The 22,300-nt window shown below is 40.0% G+C and overlaps 1 protein-coding gene across 4 annotated transcripts in view; it reads right to left on the bottom strand.

The window, feature by feature from the left end:
• Positions 1–2,249: 2,249 nt before the first annotated feature.
• Positions 2,250–22,300, bottom strand: part of ikbkg (inhibitor of nuclear factor kappa B kinase regulatory subunit gamma) — a 58,486-nt gene continuing 38,435 nt past the window's right edge. For all 4 annotated transcript variants that reach the window (XM_028813432.2, XM_028813431.2, XM_028813430.2 and 1 more), the window contains 4 exons: positions 16,535–16,678; positions 16,079–16,221; positions 15,894–15,985; positions 2,250–3,110 (listed from right to left, as the gene is read on the bottom strand). In XM_028813432.2, the coding sequence (XP_028669265.1) occupies positions 2,941–3,110; positions 15,894–15,985; positions 16,079–16,221; positions 16,535–16,678 (549 nt within the window). In that variant the 3' untranslated portion in view covers positions 2,250–2,940. The remainder of the gene's footprint in view (positions 3,111–15,893; positions 15,986–16,078; positions 16,222–16,534; positions 16,679–22,300) is intronic.

The raw sequence follows: 22,300 nt of genomic DNA, 5'->3' as shown, positions 1-22,300 counted from the left end.
AGGCTGGCGTCCTTCAACATCTGCAATAAGATACTGCAGATGTTCTATGAGACGGTTGTGGCGAGCACCCTCTTCTACGTGGTGGTGTGCTGGGGAGGCAGCATTAAGAAGAAAGACGCTTCACGCCTGGACAAACTGGTGAGGAAGGCAGGCTCTATTGTTGGCATGGAGCTGGACAGTTTAACTTCTGTGTCAGAGCGACGGGCGCTCAGCAGGCTCCTATCAGTTATGGAGAATCCACTGCATCCACTAAACAGTGTCATCTCCAGACAGAAGAGCAGCTTCAGAGACAGACTGCTGTCACTGTCCTGCTCCTCTGACAGACTGAGGAGATCGTTCCTCCCCCAAACTATGCGACTCTGCAATTCCACCATGGGGTAAACGTTAACATTATGCAAAGTTATTGTCTGTTTTTACCTGCATTATTATCAATCTTTAATTTAATATTGTTTTTTGTATCAGTAAGGTGCTGCTGGAGAATGTGAATTTCCCCTTGGGATTAATAAAGTATCTATCTATCTGCTTTGCTACATCTGGGTTGGGGCAGCTTAGCATAACAGAATCCACTATAAATTCTTCATTGTACCCGAGGGGGCTTGATGATAATGTGAGAAAGTACCGGTATGTCTGAAGACTGAAGCTAAACTGAAAGTGAACCTTGACACACAACAATAACCGTAAACATACTAGTAAATCCACCAAGGAGTGGCTAAAAAGAAAGTAATAAAGGACTGTGCAATGGCCAAATCAAAGCCTGAATCCTATCGAAATGCTGTGGTGGGATTTAAAACAGGCTGTACATGCAAGAAACCCTTCACATGTTCCATACCTTGAAGAATTCTGCATGGAGGAGTGAAAAATGTCCTCCCATTAGATGTTAAGAGACTGGTAGACGGTTACAGGAAATTACTACTTTAGATTATTTCCGTCATAGGGGCAAATACCAGATATTAGCGGCAAAAAAGACAAAAACAAAAAGAGGTGTATTTACTTTTTTCACATAACTACATCCAATCTGTTCAACACTAATTATTTTTATTTTCCCAAAGCCATTCAGTTTAATTTTTTATGTTACATGGAGGTCTTTGAGGAGTGCAGGCTCAGAGCACATACAAATATGTATAAGCACACTACAGTAACAGTAGATTATTAAACCCTCCAACATCTATATAAATATCAACACACAATTATGTCAAAACATACAATAAAACAAAAATATTCTCTAAGATTTAAACAAGTTATTAACTGTAGTTAACAACTTAATACTTTATCATGGTAGAGTGATTGCTGTAAATCTCCATTATATTTTGTAAAAGCACACCGTGTCCTACCGAGGTTCATGTTCTGAACAAAGAATTGCAGTGCATTATACATATACATAGTCCTAGCAAGCTTTGAATTACCTTCTGGTAAGGAGGAACTCAACATAATCTTTCCCAGGAACAGCAAAAGAAGGAGCGGAACACTTTTTCAACATTTTTCAAATAATGCTTACGTTTATAACCGTACTCCTGGAGATGCCCCTCCTCTCCCCTGTTCCTCTCTTTATAGCAGCACCAAGTTTCTGTCCTTTTTTTCTTGCTCAGTCTCCGTTAGTAAGCCATCCTTTATACCTTTTGTTTAGTCACTTCTGAATACAACAGGACAAATACAGTATTTAATTTACCTGGTTTATTGATGAAATGGATACACTCTTCCCATACCAAACAGCATTTAGATAGTGTACACTGAGTATGAGAGTTATTTGGAGGCTAGTTACTGGAGTCCAACACTCGGATGCTTCTCTCCGAGCCAAAAATATGCAGTTAAATTTTGGAGATAATGACAATCTGCAGTAACACCACTTGGGGAGAAACAAACACTATCTTAAAGCAGTGAACAAACTGGTACAAATGAAAATTTATAATATTTGGCTAAGTAATCTGCTTTGGTATTGTATTTTAAAAAAAAAAATGTAAAAAGAAGGTCATACTCTCAAACATACTGAAAAGAATCCAGTTTTCTGATGTAAAACCTTATTGTGTATATTGAATACACATACAAAAATAAAAAAAAAAACAACATGCTACTGTACAATTAAAGGCACAAGTACAGAATTAAGCTTCTCTAATTATAAAAAATGAAATGTGACATCCTTGCTGTCTTAGCAGAAGTAACTACCTTAGCAATTACATAAGAGACATGTTTTTATTTGTAAGATACCTGCAAAAGACTTTATCCAAGTGACAATTGAATATGTACAAACAATGTGTGGAGCACATAAAATCTTTTTATTAGATTAAAATATTAATTACAGTATACAATGTTTCACTATATTACAAATTTGATTGGCCTGGAATTTAGATATACATAAATTGACAATCCTGAGCAACCATTAACAAATTCAGGAAAATGTTCAAATCTTAAATTTGACTAAAAGCCGCACTGTCATACTGTACCTCACATACCAACTTGAATTGTAAGATTTCCTGCAGACAGGCCTTTGGGAAGCAAGTGAAAGATGTATTTTACTTTCTTGGAGTGAAGACCAGACCAATGGGGAAAGAGACTGACTTATTATAACTGTCCATTTTCATGTCCTCAACCAATTGCAGAAGAAATCAAAATCTAATTTAAACTCTCATCCTTATTGCATAAACTTGCACATACAGAAGCTAGGAAACAAAATTATTTTAGTGGTTTCAACATCATGTTAAAATTAAAAAATCATGGAAATACAATATGATGGTGACTGTGAACTAAGATATACAAACAAAATAAACACATACAAACCCATGATGGGTTCATGGCAGCGCAAAATTAAAGTCAAAATAAAAGGATTTAGTCCATATTCAGAAACATTTCAGTTCACAGTGTATTTCAAGACAGACTTCATAAAATTTAACAGAACGGATGGGTTTAAATGTTCTCTCCAATGAATTATATTCTTTATGTCTGTATTCACTGGATACAGTCCATAATATGAATCTGCAAGGTGTCCAAATCTGGGGCCGGGTACTGGCATTTAGGACAACACAATTCAGGCTGTCCTTCATTGAAGCTGCGTCGACGTGCTCCAGTATCCTGTGCTGGACTAAATGGAATTGTGGCTCCTGCCATAGGATATGGAGCTTTAAAGGAAAGATAAAGACAATGGAAATGGGTTAAAAAGAGTAACACCGCTGCAAACCTAGAATATACAAAGTTCCTCAGACAAATTAAATTACATGAACTTTATTAATCTAATATATATATATATATATATATTAAAAAGAGTAACACCGCTGCAAACCTAGAATATACAAAGTTCCTCAGACAAATTAAATTACATGAACTTTATTAATCTAATATATATATATATATATATATATATATATATATATATATATATATATATATATATATATTAGACCCCCGCGGAGTTGCAGTTCAGAGTTCGTGGCCTCAGTCATTCGCGGATTTTTCCTTAGAACCTAACTAATAATTGTTAGCGGAAACTGCAAATATCCTCCGCAATTTTTATTGCTTTTTTTGTGGCAATACTGTACTGTACAGAGAACCGCAGCTTGGGATGGTGAAAGTAGCCAATAGAATTTGAAACTGCAACTCCCAGCAGTGGATCTGATTGGTCTTCTGCTGAGGGTGCTGGGGCTGTTGAGGTCAAAGGGTGTCAGAACGGCTTTTAAAAAGGGGGCCGGTGACCAAAAGCAAAAAAAAAAAAAAAAAGTTTTTGTAATTTGTGTTTCAAGTTCCTGTCTGTCTGCCTTCTGTTGGGTTACCTGTACTTATTCATTTTGTCCTGGATCGTTTCGTGTGTCTGGATTGTCTACCTTTGTACATGTGGACTGTAAGTGGATTCATGGATCTCCTGCAAAGAAAGGAGTGCTCCTGAACCTATCTTCACCATTTCAGGAACTACCAGTAGGACTATATTTACACCAGTAAACCCCTGATTCTCTAAAGAATCGCAAATACAAGAATGGCAATTACTTTCTGTTCCCTCCAGTCTTTGAAGGGATGTAAGATCATGGAGGGTGGGAGCGTCCTGGGAAGGTTTTCATTTAATGAAATAAATATATTTGTAGTAAAGCGGTTTCTTTTTGGAGCCATGACTCGTTTGGTTCTGGTGTTTCAGAAGCGCGTTGTAGGCGCCTTCGTTCATTGTTTTTATCCATGCAATCTCATTTTTGTTTTTCTTTGGGTGTGTTGTTAGCTAGAAGTCGTTTGCTGTTAGGAATCATAATTGAACCCCTGACCGCAGGCACTGTGGAGTAGCTGACTGCTGGCACTGTCAGTAGTCACCACTACCTCAAGTTTAAATACATACACATATATAGATAGACGCCACATTCACTGTGTTTCCCAGTAGACATGATACGTCAGCCTTATTGCGAGTGGCAAAAGTGCTATTTAAACTAATACAGGTAGACGTGGACACCGGGTTTTCTGATGAAAACAGTAACGTTTAAAACAGTATCGTTTACATACAACAGATTTTGGCGAATCGTTTAAATGCAATTATTTATATCCATTTATACACTAATAATGGCAATTATTAAATAATAATTATAATTATTATTATTATTAACCATTCCTCCCATATAAGTAACATTTCGGGGACTGCCTTCTTCTATCTTCGAAACATTTCCAGACTTTGTCTTGTTCTTACGCAACACAGTACTGAAGTATTGTTTAATGCCCGAGTCACATCACGTATAGATTACTGTAATGGTATTCTATCTGGCATCCCACAAAAACTTATCAATCGCTTAGAACTTCTTCAAAATTCTGCTGCCAGGATAATATCCTGCTGTTGTAAATCCACTGAACATATTACACCTATTCTCTCTCAACTTCACTGGCTCCCAGTTAACTACAGAATACAATACTAAATACCACTCTTAACATTTAAAGCTCTCCACAACCTCACTGATCTCCTCCAGACTTTCACTCCTCTCGCTCACTCAGATCTTGTACTTTAAGAGTATTCAGTCTGGCAATATGGTGCAGCCTTAGTTTGTGGAAGACAGACACATCTAAAGACATGAGCATAAAATGATGATTGTCAATTTCAAACTGTGTTTCCTCAATGTGCTCCTTGAGAAAAAACATCATCAAGTTTGAGACATGTTAACAGCTAACAACAATCTACATAGTGACTAAATACGTTTAGCCAAAACGTTGTTTGGAGGCTCACTTGAGCACATAAATGCATAGCTTTGCTAGTTTAGCCTGGCTTAGCTAAAGTAAAGATTATAAAACGGGATTTTCTAACGGCCAAATATAACCAAAACAATTGTTCAGCCTTACCTATGAAATGTAATCCCCCAGGATCTGGTTTGGAGCGTACAGCGGTTTGTACAATCCCAAGCAGCACATTATTCATTACTTCACTCCACAGCAGTGCCACTCACAATATGGCGGCGACGTTGACGTATGATTCTGCTAGTCATGAGGCGTCTAGTTATTCTATGTCAATGTTTAAATATGTCACCATGGCAACTTGTTGCCGTACACGCTTTATGTCAAGTTTAGTTTACAGGTTGTGTTGTGTTGTTTGGGTGCCACTTACTGACTTTGGGAAGCTGCTGGGTTTGACTGTTGGGCGCTGTGCGAGTGCGCTTTTGGCACGGATTGCGTCTGGCATCCGTGCATATATACAACCTTCGTAAACATTATTAAACAAAGGTTTTATATGTGGTGGTGTGCCCGTTTGGGCGACGGTTGTATTGTGACCTGAAGTTTAGTTTACAGGTTGTTTTGTGTTGTTTGGGCGCTACCTACTGAGTCTGGGAATCTGCTGGGTTTGACTCTGGGGCGCTGAGTCGCAGTGTGCGTGTGCTTCGATGCATCCTGCATATATAAAACTGTCGTTTAGTAATATAGATTACCATTTAATGTACGGATCCCTGGACTATCTATTTTCATCATTACATTTCTTCCGTTGCCGTTTTTCATTAACTTTTTCATGATTTACTCTGTGTGTTTTGTTTGTGCTTTGTTGTATTTAATGTGTAATTGCCGTAAGGGGAACGGATGGTATCATTGTTTTCTTATTTCATTTGTTTTCATTACATTCTTTATTTGCTGTTTGATTACCGGTTTGCTTTGTTTTTGTCTTTGTGAGTGTGCGCTGGTCGGGTCAAGGCTGGGTGGAATCTCCACCATAAAAATAAATAAATCACCGTCTTGCCGATGGTGTGAATCTTAGCGGCACCGGACCGCTACAGCGTTATTCATTTCTCCTTGCTGCTGATTGACTGTGATACAGTGCATCCGTAAAGTATTCACAGCACATCACTTTTTCCACATTTTGTTATGTTACAGCCTTATTCCAAAATGGATTAAATTCATTTTTTTCCTCAGAATTCTACACACAACACCCCATAATGACAACGTGAAAAAAGTTTACTTGAGGTTTTTGCAAATTTATTAAAAATAAAAAAACTGAGAAATCACACAAGTATTCACAAACTTTGCTCAATACTTTGTCGATGCACCTTTGGCAGCAATTACAGCCTCAAGTCTTTTTGAATATGATGCCACAAGCTTGGCACACCTATCCTTGGCCAGTTTCGCCCATTCCTCTTTACAGCACCTCTCAAGCTCCATCAGGTTGGATGGGAAGCGTCAGTGCACAGCCATTTTAAGATCTCTCCAGAGATGTTCAAACGGATTCAAGTCTGGGCTCTGGCTGGGCCACTCAAGGATATTCACAGAGTTGTCCTGAAGCCGCTCCTTTGATATCTTGGCTGTGTGCTTAGGGTCGTTTATGTTAGGTAGAATGCCCAAAGGGGACTGGGTGGTCTTGTGGCCTGGAACCCCTACAGATTTTATTTTTTTCTCCAGCCTTCTGGAGTTTTTTTTGTTTTTTCTGTCCACCCTGGCCATCGGACCTTACTCCTTTCTATGTTAACTAATGTTGTCTTATTTTAATTTCTTATTTTGTCTTTTATTTTTCTTCTCTTCATTATGTAAAGCACTTTGAGCTACTTTTTGTATGAAAATGTGCTATATAAATAAATGTTGTTGTTGTCCTGCTGAAAGATGAACCGTTGCCCCAGTCTGAGGTCAAGAGCGCTCTGGAGCAGGTTTTCATCCAGGATGTCTCTGTGTATTGTTGCAGTCATCTTTCCCTTTATCCTGACTAGTCTCCCAGTTCCTGCCGCTGAAAAACATCCCCACAGCATGATGCTGCCACCACCATGCTTCACTGTAGGGATGGTATTGGCCTGGTGATGAGCAGTGCCTGGTTTCCTCCAAACGTGACGCCTGGCATTCACACCAAAGAGTTCAATCTTTGTCTCATCAGACCAGAGAATTTTCTTTCTCATGGTCTGAGAGTCCTTCAGGTGCCTTTTGGCAAACTCCAGGCGGGCTGCCACGTGCCTTTTACTAAGGAGTGGCTTCCGTCTGGCCACTCTACCATACAGGCCTGATTGGTGGATTGCTGCAGAGATGGTTGTCCTTCTGGAAGGTTCTCCTCTCTCCACAGAGGACCTCTGGAGCTCTGACAGAGTGACCATCGGGTTCTTGGTCACCTCCCTGACTAAGGCCCTTCTCCCCCGATCGCTCAGTTTAGATGGCCGGCCAGCTCTAGGAAACATCCTGGTGGTTTCGAACTTCTTCCACTTACGGATGATGGAGCCACTGTGCTCATTGGGACCTTCAAAGCAGCAGAAAATTTTTCTGTAACCTTCCCCAGATTTGTGCCTCGAGACAATCCTGTCTCGGAGGTCTACAGACAATTCCTTTGACTTCATGCTTGGTTTGTGCTCTGACATGAACTGTCAACTGTGGGACCTTATATAGACAGGTGTGTGCCTTTCCAAATCATGTCCAATCAACTGAATTTACCACAGGTGGACTCCAATTAAGCTGCAGAAACATCTCAAGGATGATCAAGGGAAACAGGATGCACCTGAGCTCAATTTTGAGCTTCATGGCAAAGGCTGTGAATACTTATATACATGTGCTTTCTCAATTTTTTTATTTTTAATAAATTTGCAAAAACCTCAAGTAAACTTTTTTCACGTTGTCATTATGGGGTGGGTGTAGAATTCTGAGGAAAAATAAGGCTGTAACATAACAAAATGTGGAAAAAGTGATGCACTGTGAATACTTTCCGGATGCACTGTAAACCTCCAGCTGAGTGTTTTCCATTTACTTAAATGCCTGAACAGTACTTGTCCTTTTTGGCTGATTGCTTTATTTCTCTCTCCTCCCCAAGACATTCTCTGCTCCTGTTGGGGGTTGTGCTCCCCTATGATGTTTCTCTATTGTTTAATCGATAACTAACTGCATACTGAGGTCGTTTGTTTTCTGAAAGAGACATGTTTGTTTGGAGTGTTTAAATAAAAGTTCATGTCTCTACAATCTCCTGTGTTTCTGTGACCCAAGTGTGACACCCTGTAGCCACACTAAGACTAGCCTGCCAGCGTCAGCGCTTACCTCTGTGTGCTTGCATGCAGCCAGTTAAAGCACAGTTGGCTCAGTGATTTACATACATGGCGTCAGTTGCACTTTGTACATATTGTTCCAGTAGTTTTTAAAAATACTTTTTACAGTTCATTAGCAGTGTGTAAAATGATCAGTGTTGCAGTAATTGTGATGCTCTTTGCATGAAAAAAAGTGTTCTATTAAAATTTCACCTTTTCTTTGTTAATTGTGATGTTTACTTAAAATGCAGCAAAAAAGTATTTGGTGTCCAGGGATGCATTAACCCCCAAGTATGTGGCAGTTTAAGGGTTAAAGCCCCAAGATGCCGCCGAAACAAAAACGCGCTTGCATGAATTACAGTACATATAGCAGTAACATCGGTATTTTACATTCTAGCACTGCGGGAGACATAGCAGTACAGTATACAGATTTACCTTTACATTCTTTATTTTTAGGTAACGTATTAAGCTGAGTTTGAAATTAAATTAAAAGTGTTTTGGGGGTATATTTAAGGTTTAAACTATGAAAATAGTCTTTTTTTTTTTTTACCAGATCCAAAATTTGCAGTTTTTCACAATTCGCAGGTGCTCTAGGAACATAACCCCCGCGAATTTTGGGGGTGTACTGTGTGTGTATATATTATATATATATATATATATATATATATATATATATATATATATATATATATTATATATATATAAAAATAAATAACAGAAGAAACATAAAAGAAACTTAAGATGCAGAATCACAGAACAAATAATACAATCAATCTTTGGACAGATACATTAACATATATTGTGCAGGAATAATAAAATGAGTTTGAAGAGTATACACATTAGTAATTGGAGATTGGGTGGAAGCACTGAATTGCCTGACAGAGGCACTTCCTAGCATAACAAGGAGGAATGAATGAGCCTGTGGCTAAAAGTACTTCAAGAGAGCACATCCCGGAGGGAGTGGTTGGGATTATTATTGTTATTTTTTCTTTTATTTACGATAGCATGCACTTTTGTCACACTTCTCTTTTCACATTTTATAGTAGGGAAGGGCATAGTGTTAGCTAATGGGAGATGTCAAACAGTGCAGATGGTAGTAAGTCCAAATGCATTTGACAGTATTGTGGTTTGCATTCTACCTGTGTTATTTATCTTGCTTTGGCATATCATGTGACAAGCTTGTACTGCTGTCACTATGTATCTGCATCAAAACAGTGGATTGATCAGTGGACTGATTCTGTCGAACTCTGGCAAACTTACGCTATGTTCACACTGCAGATACTTAAGTTTTCATTTGCATGTGACACAGATCCAATCTTTTCAGTGAAGAGCGGAGAAAAAAACAAAAAAAAACATGAAATCGTAACTTGTGGTACTTAATCCAAGACAGACATAGGCAGCTTAAATGGGATTTATGTTTGAATACATGAGTCAGACTTTTCTAGAAACTACAAATATTGCCGTTTACATGATATTCATCAATTCTCTGTATTGTAAATCAAGATGGATGACAGTACTGTACCGATGCAGTGTGCTGATGGAAAGAAAGTGGCAGATTTAACAAGCATTTGTGGTAATTGTTGCTAGCCAATACTGCACCTCAAGCATGTATTTTTTTTTCTGATTCTTGCAGACGGACTTTGTAGTAGGCCATTCAAACCTTCCCCATGACATTCTGCAACTGTCAAAACTACTTTTTTGCATCCAAATCATCCTCATTTTGCACCCACCATTCTTGGCTCCTTTCCTGTGGTACGCAGGTTACTTCATCAAGATACAGGAATGATAATTGCAGGCAAAGCATTGACTTTGATTACTAATTTTCTGTTCTTCTTTCCCTGCCATCACTAGCTTACACATTTCTAGAAATTCTGCACAAAATACCATGTGAAGTGGCATGGTTGGTATTCATGAGTATCCATTACATTGGATCGGTCTAATGACTTTGTTTTTACGGACAATGCACATGTGGAGAACATTCAGGATGTATCTGTTCACATTCACATTTAATATTGAAAGCTTCTAAATTTTATTTGAACAATCACACACAAAAATTGGATACAATTCCAAAATCAGAATTGAGTATCTTTTAGCTGCACTGTGAACATAGCCTTATTGTTCAAGAGAATTTATCATGGAAGTTCAATTTTGTCTAAGTATCTTGAATAAACAATGACATACACATTTTAGAAATGTTTAGATCACCAATTGAAAAACATTTGATAATTTTTGATCTGTCTTAAAACACAGACATATTCTGTATGACTTCAATTACAATTTAGTTTACTATTTCAAATTTACCTTTAGGGAAGTCACTTCAACCAGTTTATTTTGTATTTTCCTCTATTACTTGTCTGACAGCTGCTCCCGACGGCAAAACAGATCCCCAATATAACTTAAGCCCCCCTCACACTATACACTGTTTCTGGCAATTTTCTGTCACAGGCTTCATTTACATAATCTTACTGAGGTGTGATGAATTGTGGCACTTGACTGTGACCGACATTTCTACTGTGTAACATCCTCAGTGACTCCATCATAGCAATCTGTGATTTGCCTTGTCGAAATTTGTTTGATTTTACCTTAAGTTGTAGGGATGGGTTCTTGTGTGAGTAGTCTCGTGGAGCCAAATGTGATTCACAAAACAAGAATACTGTACACTGTTGGGGACAACCCAATAAAATCTTGGTAGTGGACAGTCTGTGTCTACAGAAAGTCTTTCTAAAAAAAAAAAAACTCTTCCTTATCCGTGCACTGTAAACATTCAGTGAACAACAGAAAACACAAGCCAAGCAATATTTTGATAACTAGAACAATTTATTTCAAAATGGATGTCTAAGAATGAAGTTTGATTCAGTACTGTGGTCTGCATATGTTCTGTTATGGCATGTTTGGCATTTACATTTAGACAGAAATTTTAACTTTTTTATTTAGATGTGCAGTCAAAACCAAATGCTGTACAGCCTTGTATGTAGTTCTGCTGACATCAGATTAGTTATGCACTTTTGCTGTTTTGGGTGTACTCATGACAAAAATCTGCATTTCCTATGGCTCTTTGTTAGGAACAACAAAAAGATGCTGCTTAACTGGACTTCTCTTCAGTTCAATTAAATTGTATTTGACAGCACACTGTTTAGCTCGTTCTATAGTTCTCCTCTTGAACTTCACATTTACTCTGACAATACCATCCTAACTGTGAGGGACTGAGACCACATATAGTTCAGTGGTGTTATCACATGCCAAAGTATAATCAGGCTTTACAGAACAGCTTTCCTTTGAAACATGTTTGGTTTATTTTTACCAAATTTAATGTGTTATCTGGACACATGATGTACATTTATTATGTTTGGCAGGTGTGTTTATGTGAGACTTTTTAGCCATAGAAGGTTTAGCCATTGTAAGTAACCATAGGCTTGCTATAAGTTGAATGACACTGACAAGAGCACCATTGCTCTGTACTCTTTAAATCACTCACTCTACTTTGAGCTTGTCCTTCACGTGACATTGCATTAGTCTAGAAATGTCACACTTGGTGAACAGTCTTAATTATTCACACCAAAAATTAAACCACACTCACTCATGGTTGTCTCCAGATTAGTAAGTATGTATGTCTGGCCCTACACCTCTAATGTGTGAGTGAACTGACAATCAATTAGTGCTCAGCCAGAAGTACATTGGATGCAAGTGCAAGGCAAAAAGGATAACACATGTTCCGAATGATGCAAACAGTACAAAAGCCTGTGTCAAATTTCTAGTGTTTGTTGTACCACACCAGAATGGAGAAAAGGAAAAAAAGACAGGCTAAGACTGCAGCTAAACTCACCATATTTAGAAAAGCATTCATTCAGCCACCAGTGCTATCATGTGGCACAATAATAGGCTGACAAAATAAGGTGAGTTCACAGTAATTTGGAAGCTTGAAACTGTGAGTTATGTAATCTGTCATGCCCTGTGTTTTCTAGTTGTGTATTGTGATACCCTAAAGAAGATGAGATCCATCATACCATGTTTGGCATGCTTTTAGATTCACGGTCTGAAGCATCCAACTATTTAGGTTAAGACTAAACAAGAGATTTTACTTTTCCATCAGGTACTTCCTTCAAAAATGTTTTAAGAGATTTGAACAGCAATTAGCCAGGCTGTAGTCTACAACCAACAACTAATAAAAGGACACAAATTAATGCTATCTTTAACGAACTTGGACCCAGAGGACTTTGACAGTTATTTTAGCTAGTACAAGTCTGGACTTGTTTTCTAATTGCATGATATTGTAAAGTGCTGTTATAAAGCAGACACTTTACATACACATTTCTACTAACATATGCAATTGCATGATATTCTATTATCTGTTAGTTTTGAAATTCTATTATCTGTTAGTTTTGAATTGTACTAACTTTTACAAAAACATTTAACAAACAAAAATATGATAACTGACATTGATAAAGTAACTAAAAAAACTCAACTTTCAAAACAACTTTCACTACATCTCTGAAAAGACCTGAAGGCTCCACTATGCATATATTTTCTTACTTGTTTAATCTTGATCTTATGTGTTGTAATAACTAGCCCTACTATACTAAAATCTGTACTGTTGTACGCTCCAGGTACATCAAACGCAGCGCCAAACAAAAGAAGAAACATCTTGATACACTCCTCAGCACTGTGCAGAATCTGCACCCTACCAGACTGCCTAGCTTATCTTCCTTATGCTCAAGCATTCCCTTATTGTGTGCAATGCATCACATATGTAACCGCCACTTGCAGTCATTTACTACTTGACTTGACACCTCTGGCACAGAGCCACTGAGGCTCTGAATCTACAGTTACTGTATTTCTATAAAAGGGCCTGATAAAGTTGCTGGTCAGTGGCAGGCAGAGGGTCACGTCTGTGGATTCTGTGATCCAGCGTATTCCAAAGGAGAAAAAGAAGATCAAGGTAGCATACTGTATGTATACCAACTAGAGGTGGGCAGTATGACCAAAATTCTATATCACGGTATTTTTCTAAATTCTGCCGGTTTCACGGTATTAGACGGTATTTTTTTCCCCATGCATGAGTGGATGTTAACCACATTTTCCACTGCAATTATTGCAGTAGACTGGCTAAGAATAACCTATTAGACTGTTATGAGAATTGTACATCGTACAAAAAGACATTTTAATGTGCACACAAGTATTAATCCAGGTTTGCATGGCCCCATAAAGTGATAGTTTTCAAGGGGGTGGCACTAAAGAGAAGGAAGCACATTGCATGACAGATGCAGTCAAAATATAGAACCTTTAATTGAACAAATTTTGCAAAAGCTTAAACTATGATTTTGACATCATATTTTCAACCATCCAAAGAGGCATTTAGACTTAGTAAAATATCCAGAGGTGTTTGTCAAAAGTTGGATTGCACTGAACACGTCTTAGAAAAGGAATAAATAGTAAATATTTTTGTAAACCAACTACACTTTCTGTTAATGTTAACAATCTCTGTCCACTGACACGTTAAAGTGACTTTTTAAACGATTTTACCATCATTAAACTGCATAATATTTAAACTAATAAATAATAACAATAAAATACATAATAGTATTACTGATAGTTGCACCATTACTTCAAAGCTTCAAGCCCAGGTGCATTACACAGTATTCACCAAATTAAAATAAAATAAAACAAGTGCAACTTGGTGATGACATCTTACCAACTGTACCATCATTTAGGCAAACTGCATTAATATGGACCTTGCTTCAAGCTAAGCTATATACATAAATAATAAAAACTGCAACTTGCATTTATAATGCTGTTTGTGGTATAGCCCTATGGAAATGCATTAGGGCCACTGTGAAGAAAAAAAAATATGGACACGGAAGAAAAAAACAAACTATATGTCGAGAATAAATTCGACATGTTGACTATATCAAGATTAAAGTCGACATTTCCACTTTATTCTCATAGTTTATTTTATAATTAAAGTAGAATGTTGTAAACTAAACTTCATCCTAAAATCAATGTTTAATTTACTAGATTTTCTCAAACCCTGTCACAAGTTAATGCAGCACATCAAATACTTTGTGTTAAGTGTTCCCCGACCCAGTCGTTAATCACTACGCTTCTTAAACTGACTTCCTCCGCACTAAGAGCAGGCGCCTGCAGCAATCACCGCACAGAATCCATTCACTTCATGATATTCCTGCTCTCTACCAAAACCCTAGTTCCTATCTTTCCTTTTTGTTTCTCCACATTACCAATCACCACACGATAAACGTCTTTGTGAAATTAAAACTAGTTATTAACTTAGCCGACTGAGTGTTCAGAACTTTAAAAATATCTTCGTTATACATGTTTAATTATGCCATCCATTCAGAGTTGCGCCCATCTCTGAACGAGTCGCCAGCACAGGATGAATACAAGCAAAACATACACTAGCAAGTACAAAAACAAGTACAACTTGGCTTGCAGTATTATCCAGTAGTATAGAAACAGTATTTACACATCTGACCTTTTAAAACTAAAGTATCTCCAGGCGACGGACGTGACTCCTTTTTTTCGGCAAAAGTTCTTCTGTTCATCATGTTCAACTTTTAGTTCAGTTTCGGAATGCTCTCTGTCCATTTTCACCGCGCGGCATACCTATGCTACCGCCCACTATTTGGTGGCGTAGCAGTGAAAAAGAGCCCTAGTGCAACAAATCTGTGTTTAGCGGTGTAGCAGTGAAAAAGGTCCCCACTTGAACAGTTTCCCACTGCGCCATGTTCCGAACGTTGTTTAGGCAATTTAAACCGGTGTGGCGGTAAAAGAAAAATCCGTATCATAAAAAAAATAAACGGTTTTCGGTATGAACCAGTATACCGCCCAGCACTAATACCAACATTCTTTAGGACAGTTACGACCTCATCTACTATGTGTACGGTTTAGCATTGTCCTCTTGTAAGGTTAGATACCTAGAAGGTGCAACTAGAGGGGAACCTTGCCAGCAGTAGGGGTGGAAGATCTGAAATGCTATCTCAGATGGACCAGACTGATGTTGTCAGTCCTGCTCTGTTGTGGTCACTCGAGAAAGACCAGATCATGAATGGTTATCTGTCCTGTCAGTCTGATGAAACCTTGCCTACAGTCAGGAGACAGTAAAGCCTACTGATCCATAGGGTCTGACATTGCTAGCACATACTAGCCTGTGGTGTGACAATGGACCAATCTCTGGCTTGAAAGACCCATTTGTGGAATGCACAGAGAACTGAACTGAGTGTGGCCTTTTCTTCCTGTAAATTAATCTTTCAATTGAAGTCTTTTGAAAAAGTGACCTGATTATTGCTGCAACAAAATTTAATTGGCTGGAAATTTTGTGTGTCTTGAAAGTTCTAATGCCTCACTGCACATGCTTGATAGCTGGTCAGTGTGTCTAAAACAATTAAAGTATGAAGCAAAATGTAATCCTGCAAACACACACACACATACATTTTATATATATGAGGCATTCCACAAGTTTACCTGGCTGGGGATGATGGTGGGGATGCAGATGTGGAAGTAGTGGAGATCGGTAATTCTCTAAATGTCTCTGCTGCATCTCTTCCATGCGAGCCCTAAACAATGCAAATAAAAGCTAAAGCCACATGGACATAATACTGATAATTAAAATTCTGTTGGCTGTGCAGGACATAATCAAAGGGCAGTACCTTGAAGTTCCTTCCAGCTGCTCCTTAAGCCTGTCCCTCTCTACTTGGACTTGATGAAGTTGTTCCTGGAGTATCTCCTTCTGCTCGTGTAACTTTTCTCGAGCCTGCCGCTCTGCCAGAAAATCTGCTTTGTATATCTCTGCCTGCAAGAACACAATGTATTTTCAAGCAGAAACTCAATCATCTACAACCAAAAGAAAAGTAAGTGGATTTCCAGGACTTGTGGCTCTTATTTAATGAACATACTGCACCATGTATAAACTTATTTGTATAAAAGCTGTATACTTTGAATAGAGTTTAATGTCCTTATTATACATAAGGGTAATAATTTGGTTTACATAATGGTAATGACTACTGTATGGGCACTACAGCCATCAAAATACTTGACTTTAAAGCTTTTCTCTTTCAGCAGCATGCTGTTACTTAAGCATTTTTGTGGATATCTAAGTAAAATACCTGATGGGTGAGAACAGGCACCGTCTCCAAAGCACTTCGATTCTTCTCTGCCTCTTCCTTGAGTTTGTCAATAAGATTCTGCTTGAGAACCAGTGCATTTTCTGCCTCTTGGAGCTGTATCTTAAGGTCTTCTGGATCTAAGCCCTATATATTTTTAAAATACTGTTAAAATTTACTATTACATTAAAATAAAAATGACAACCAGTTTTCATTTTGTTCACTCTGAAATCATGATTTCTTTGATACTAAGCACCAAAGATCACTTACTTTCAGTGATTTTTGTTTAATCTTATAACCTGCAATATATGCTAGATTCACAAAATGGAGAAGCAACAAATAATTAACATACATATTTATTGTATAACAACCGATATTTATTAACTTAGGTCATGCAAAGTTTTGCTCAAGATAAATTTGTCGTGTTCAACCTCAAGACCCTCTCTTTTCTATTGCATTTGTTTGGTTTGCTCTTTTGTTTATTTGTTCATTATTCTGTTCTCTTTCTGTTTCAACAGGCCATTATATGTAGCTTTCACAACTGTCTGTTTTAGATTTCTTATTCTTCTGCTTCTTTGTATAGGCAGATCTTGGACAGCGGTGGGTTCAAATCATGACAATCCCTTATGCAAGAATGAGCACCTAAACCCCAGTATTTTTTAAAGTTTTCTACTGAATTACAATGAATGTTTAACTAGTGATTTTCAGTTTCACATAAAAACAAAGGAAACTAGTTTTGATGTGGTTGAATACATTGTAGCCATCAGTAATGTTGAGGCGTAGTACAGCACAGTACTATAGGCATTGTAAATCCTCTTTTCAGTCTAATATATACTGCCAAAGACAGAGACAGGAGTTTTGATATGAGATGGGTCCAGAAGACAAGATGTACTCAAAATAAACAGGTATGGGTCAAATCTAGAGAGTCCAAAATGCACTGTCATCAAGGCCAAAAAATATCAAAAGACAAAGCTAAAGTTGACATGAAACACTAACCCATAATAATCAAACACTAAGCTTTGAGAAATCTCAGAAGTGAGCAGGTGAATTGTCCTGACCTTTAAACCATTTTCAATTATTTTTTTCTTTGTTTGTAGATGTATCACAGTCATCAGTTAGCATTTGAGTTTTGAGGGTATCAGTGTATAGCTTGTTATTTAAAACATAGAACTACTGCTTCACTGCAGGGTCGACATCAAAACAAATTTAGCAGCAGGGCATTGAGTTTTCACCAGGAGTGGGAGCCATGTGTGATCTGAATGCAAAAAATGAAACCTATAGTATTTTCAGTTTACAATAAATATGCCCAAGAATGCATACGCAGCAAAGTACAGCAAACACAACTTTATTCTATACCAAAGGCTTGCACTGCTGCTAAATGAGCCCAACAGGGGTTGCATTGATCAAACCGCAATGGGCTCATGCATACTGAGAATCCAGCACTACCATTCAGTGCAAGTAAAGATCACAAAATAAAACAAAATTAAAAAATAAACACTAGGCTGCCAAAATGATGTCGTTAACACTAGAATCCCCGAACCCTACGAAAATATTTGTAATGCCGGGCCACCTTGAATTCCCTTGCACCTCATCATCAGTGTCTTTGTTTTGCAAATGTGTCAATCAGCCTGCTATCCCATCCTCCAACAAGGCAGCTGAAGTCAGACGTAAAATTCTCAAGAGCTGAAGTCTCTTTATCTGGGAGTTTGGTGTCTGGAATTGCATCAGGTAAATAAATTTATCGTTATTTAGAATACATACACTTTATGTGTGTTTCATGTCTACAACAATCTGTGTAAATGTAGGATGATAGGAAATGCGAGGCAAGAAATGTTAAACACATAAAACAGAAAATTTTTTCATATTATAGTAATAATGACAAAATGCTGATGCAAAATGTATTCGTGAAGACTGAAGTTCAAATATCAAAGCAAACTTTAACATGGTGCCCTCCATGGCAGACGTGTTTGCTCGCTCCACTCCATGCCATTTTTTGTTTTTCGCCTTCTCTACAGCGCACAAATGCTTTGCAGTACTATCATAGAGCAGACAGGCATTGCTGGACATTGCTAACTCACACAGTCCCCTGGAATTTACCGGTTTTAAACCATCTGAGCTACAGTTCATTGTTTGCTCCCGCAGCCAACACCACAACCGAACCCAGGAAGACCCTGTAGCACCGAGCTCGAGTGACCAAGCTGTCCCCAGGAGAGTGCTCTGGAGACGGCGACGCAAGCAAGGCAAGAGGGGAGGGCTCCACACTAGGCTGAAAGCCCGTGCTAGCCGACCACCGCTACCCAGACTCTTGCTAGCCAACGTGCGGTCTCTGGAAAACAAACTGGATGAGCTAAGTGCCAGGATTACAGCGCAGCGGGAAATAAGAGTGCTGCGCTCTAATTTTCACCGACACCTGTCTTTTGGACAAAGTCCCAGAATGCGCCATTCAGCTACAGACTCACTCTGTCCACTGAGGAGACAGCACCGCAGCCTCCGGTAAGGCTAAAGGGTGTGTGTGTGTGTTTATAAGCACTGCTCACAAGATGGGGAGTTTTTACTTCTGAAATGCCAACCCTATTATCTACCAAGGGAATTCACTGCTGTGTTTTTGGACGCTGTTTACAACCCCCCGCGAGCAAACTCCACTGCAGCGCTTGGCAAACTCCATGACGTCATCAGCGCCTTAGAGATAGCTCATCCCAATGCTGTTTTTAATCGCAGCTGGCGACTTTAATCAGTGCAATTTACGGGCTGTACTTCCTAAATACCACCAACACGTGAACATTCCCACCTGTGAGAAGAACACGCTGGATCATGTTTACAGCAACATACAGGGCTGCACCCCGTCTCCACTTCGGACAATATCTCTCTGTTCCTGTACCCAGCCTACAGACAAAGGCTGAAACAAACAAACCTTATCATTAAGCAAGTTAAACTTTGGACCCCAGAGACTGAGACCACCCTGCAGGACTGTTTTGCTCAGACAGACTGGGATGTGTTTAGGGGTGCAGCCACTCTGGAGGACTCTTCTATCAGCATATAGGACTATGCCGAGTATGTGACTAGGTACATTAGCACCTGTATTGACAACATTGTGCCCACAACACCAGTCAGGAAGTTCCCCAACCAGAAGCCCTGGATAAACAGTCAGGTATGCCACATGCTGCGTGCCCGCTCTCTTGCATTTAGATCAGGCACTGAGATGAAGTACAAAGCTGCAAAGTATGGATTAAGAAAAGCCATCACAGCAGCCAAGAGGCAGTACAGAGAGAAGCTGGATGGCTTCTATTCTACTGCTGACTCGAAGTATGTGGCAGGGCCTACAGCACATCACAGACTAGTACAATCTGCTCCACAGACAGTCTGTCGGATGATCTCAACACCTTCTACACCCGCTTTGAGACATCCAGCAACAGCACAGAGTAGAGACACACACACATGGACCACCCAACCCCCCTCCCCTCCCCCAACAGTCTCTTCAGGTCAGGTACACAAAGCACTAAGGAAGATCAACCCCCGTAAGGCAGCAGGACCAGATAACATCCCTGGACGGGCTCTCAGAGCAGGCTGATGTTCTCTGCTCCATCTTCAACCTTTCCCTCAGTCAGAGCATCATTCCGTCCTGCTTCAAGACTATAATCATCGTCCCCCTTGCTAAAAAAAGCCCACCCACCTGCCTGAATGACTACAGGCCGGTAGCACTCACTCCAATCATCATGAAGTGCTTTGAAAGAGTGGTGCTGGACCACATTCACACTCTGGACCCCTTGCAGTATGCCTACCGGCCCAACAGGTCCACCTCAGATGCTATCGTGGCCGCACTACATTATTCCCTCTCCCATCTGGAGAACAAAGACTCCTACATCAGGATGCTCTTTGTTGATTACAGCTCCGCCTTTAACATGGTTATCCACCATAAACTAACTGCACTTGGACTGCACCCCATCCTGTAACTGGTTCCTAGACTTTCTGACTGTCAGGCCCCAGTCTGTCAGGATTGGTAATAGGATTTCAGCCACCATTATCACAAACACAGGCACCCCACAGGGATGCGTCCACAGCCCCATCCTGTACACCCTGTTCACCCACGACTGTGTCGCTTCCCACAAAGATAACATCATCCTAAAGTTCGCAGACAATACCGCAGTGATAGGACGCATCACTGGGAGGTAGACAGTCTGGCATCATGGTGTGAGGAAAACAACCTCACCCTCAACACAGACAAGATGAAGGAGATGATAGTGGGCATGAGGAAGGAGGGGAGACATCACCGGCCACTGTTCATCCGAGGGTTGAAGTGGAGAGGGTGAGCAGCATTAAATACCTGGGCGTCTACATCAGTGAGGACCTCACTTGGACACTTAACACCAACCACTCAGCTGGTCAAGAGGGCTCAACAGCGGCTGCACTTTCTGAGGAGGCTGAGGAAGTCTGGTATGTCAACTAAGATCCTCGGCAACTTTTACAGCTGCATTGTTGAGAGCATCTTGACCAGCTGCATAACCGTGTGGTTCAGCAACACTACTGCTATGGACAGCAAACGTCTGCAGAGAGTGGTAAAGACTGCTGAGAAGATCACCAGGACCCCACTGCCCTCAGAGCAGGCTGATGTTCTCTGCTCCATCTTCAACCTTTCCCTCAGTCAGAGCATCATTCCGTCCTGCTTCAAGACTATAATCATCGTCCCCCTTGCTAAAAAAAGCCCACCCACCTGCCTGAATGACTACAGGCCGGTAGCACTCACTCCAATCATCATGAAGTGCTTTGAAAGAGTGGTGCTGGACCACATTCACACTCTGGACCCCTTGCAGTATGCCTACCGGCCCAACAGGTCCACCTCAGATGCCATCGTGGCCGCACTACATTATTCCCTCTCCCATCTGGAGAACAAAGACTCCTACATCAGGATGCTCTTTGTTGATTACAGCTCCGCCTTTAACATGGTTATCCACCATAAACTAACTGCACTTGGACTGCACCCCATCCTGTAACTGGTTCCTAGACTTTCTGACTGTCAGGCCCCAGTCTGTCAGGATTGGTAATAGGATTTCAGCCACCATTATCACAAACACAGGCACCCCACAGGGATGCGTCCACAGCCCCATCCTGTACACCCTGTTCACCCACGACTGTGTCGCTTCCCACAAAGATAACATCATCCTAAAGTTCGCAGACAATACCGCAGTGATAGGACGCATCACTGGGAGGTAGACAGTCTGGCATCATGGTGTGAGGAAAACAACCTCACCCTCAACACAGACAAGATGAAGGAGATGATAGTGGGCATGAGGAAGGAGGGGAGACATCACCGGCCACTGTTCATCCGAGGGCTTGAAGTGGAGAGGGTGAGCAGCATTAAATACCTGGGCGTCTACATCAGTGAGGACCTCACTTGGACACTTAACACCAACCACTCAGCTGGTCAAGAGGGCTCAACAGCGGCTGCACTTTCTGAGGAGGCTGAGGAAGTCTGGTATGTCAACTAAGATCCTCGGCAACTTTTACAGCTGCATTGTTGAGAGCATCTTGACCAGCTGCATAACCGTGTGGTTCGGCAACAGTACTGCTATGGACAGCAAACGTCTGCAGAGAGTGGTAAAGACTGCTGAGAAGATCACCAGGACCCCACTGCCCTCTCTGCAGAGCATCTACAACTGCAGAGTCTGCAGGAGAACTGCCTTGATCCTCAGGGACCCCACCCACCCCCAACACGAACTGTTCACACTTCTACCCTCAGGCAGGTGGTATAGAAGTATGAAATGCAGGACTTCC

The sequence above is a fragment of the Erpetoichthys calabaricus genome, chromosome 11 (genome assembly GCF_900747795.2).
Source record: "Erpetoichthys calabaricus chromosome 11, fErpCal1.3, whole genome shotgun sequence".
Classification (NCBI taxonomy): domain Eukaryota; kingdom Metazoa; phylum Chordata; class Cladistia; order Polypteriformes; family Polypteridae; genus Erpetoichthys; species Erpetoichthys calabaricus.
This window is presented reverse-complemented; position numbering and strand designations above follow the sequence as displayed.